General features: G+C 38.8%; 1 protein-coding gene across 1 annotated transcript; it reads left to right on the top strand.

Moving 5' to 3' along the window:
• Positions 1–1,527: 1,527 nt before the first annotated feature.
• Positions 1,528–2,016, top strand: LOC121764347 (dirigent protein 11-like). The gene has a single exon (XM_042160383.1). The coding sequence runs from the start codon at positions 1,528–1,530 to the stop codon at positions 2,014–2,016; it is 489 nt and encodes a 162-aa protein (XP_042016317.1).

The following is a 2,016-nucleotide window of genomic DNA, read 5'->3' as shown; positions in this document are numbered from 1 at the left end:
ATACAGAGGTGCTGTTACAGTCACACAAATTCAGGGGTATTCTTCAAATTCTGGCCATCCGAGGGGCCGGGGCGGAAATTAGGCGGGGGTGGCCCCTCTACAGAAGTGAAAATACGACTTATAATGGAAAAATTACAAAAGAATACAAAATATACTAGTACTCCATAGTTATATTAATTCATTAATTAGATTAGATTTCCCCTTGACAGCTGCACACTAAATCTATCAACTTGAAAATGAAATGACACATCGAGTATGATGGGTGGTGTCCATTAATTACACGTACAATACAACACATCCACTAAATCATTTTTATACTGTAAGAAATAAATGAAAATATGAATGGAATTCAATTATTGCGGAAAAAAAAAAGTGATTCCGTCACCTTTATGCCCACACTCTGGTCCGATATCATATGAGGGAGTTCAATCAGAATACGCAGTAGCCCGTTAAAAGGAATGCCTAATTTACTAGCTGCCAGAAGCCTATCTCCTAAGGCCTTATAGTTATGCCTAAGAGATGAAAGTAAGTACACTATAGTAGTGAGATGGCCAATAATACATGGAAGCAAATATGAATGGAATTCAATTATGTTCTAGTGTAATGCGGTGGACTTTAAAAATTTTACTCCTCTTCGCCAATCAGTGGCGGATGCAGGAATTTTCAATAGTAGGGGTTATACTATATTCTCTCCATCCACAATAAAATAGGCAATTTGAGAACGGCATAAATTTTAATACATAATTAATAAAGTAAGAGAATGAGAAAAAATATAAAATAATATACTCCCTCCGTTTCCGGTCACTTTTGCGCACCCATTTTATAAAAGACGACAATAAATAATTAAAGTGGAGAAATGGTAAAGTAGAAGAGAAAATAATGTTGAGAGGATTATCATTTTTGTTAAACGAGTGCGTAAAAGTGACTGAAACTCTTAAAATTTGGACGAAGAGAGTAATAAATAATAGAACTCGTAAATTGTAAATTATAAAAGTAAGAGTGAAATAGAAAATGTTTCTATAAATTAGTGTGCACTCCTAAATAAAAGGATGAATTTAATACGATGAACTTTTTAAAGCATCAGTTTTATTAAAAATACATTTGAATTTTCGGTTGGACTTTTAATTTAAAATAATAAGCTAATAAGTGAAATCATTTAATGCAGCCAGTGATTTATTAATAAAATAATATTATATTTTAAATTTTTAAAATTAAGTCTCTTTCTCAATAAGACACAACTGACATTGTTCTTTCTTTCTACCGCTGCAAATATTCAGTTCAGCCCATCTTCTTACTCAATTTCTGATGATTTACTCTTCAATAACCTAAATTTGGTGAGGGCTAATGACCGTTTTAAAAATAATTGCAAATTTTAGAAGTAGAGAAAACATAAAAATATGAATTTGGGGAAGGGCTTAAGCCCTCCCCTTTCCTTTACTGCGTCCGCCCATGTCGCCAATGATATAATTGGAAGGCCCATTTTCCCAAAAACCTTAAATCAAAACGAAAAAGGAAAGAAAGTTGAGTATGGATAAGCTCGTCCTAACCCTAATGCTAATCTTTTCCTTATCATCGGAAGCCCACTTCGTCTCCGAAACAAATAAGATCACGCGCCTCCATTTCTACCTCCACGACATCATCGGCGGCGACAGGCCCACCTTCTGGGGCGTGGCGGACTGCAACCTAACTGACGTTCTGCCGTCGGCGTTTGGGAAACTAGTGGTTTTGGATAATCTCGTCACAGAGCTAGACTCCGCGGAGGTGGGCAACCTGCAGGGCACCGTGGGGCTGGCCGACCTCCGCGAGAAGGCTCTCGTGATGCTCCTTAACCTCGTGTTCACCAAGGGCGAGTTCGAGGGCAGCACGCTCAGCATTCTCGGCCGGCTTCCGTTGGGCGCCGAGTCGAGGGAGGTTTCCATCGTGGCCGGCACCGGCGCCTTTAGGATGGCCACGGGCTATATTATCGCTAGCACTTATCATAATGACCCCGCTCGGGTTCGTAATGTGTACGAGTAA

Source organism: Salvia splendens, chromosome 14 (genome assembly GCF_004379255.2).
Source record: "Salvia splendens isolate huo1 chromosome 14, SspV2, whole genome shotgun sequence".
In the NCBI taxonomy this organism is placed as follows: Eukaryota; Viridiplantae; Streptophyta; class Magnoliopsida; order Lamiales; family Lamiaceae; genus Salvia; species Salvia splendens.
This window is presented reverse-complemented; position numbering and strand designations above follow the sequence as displayed.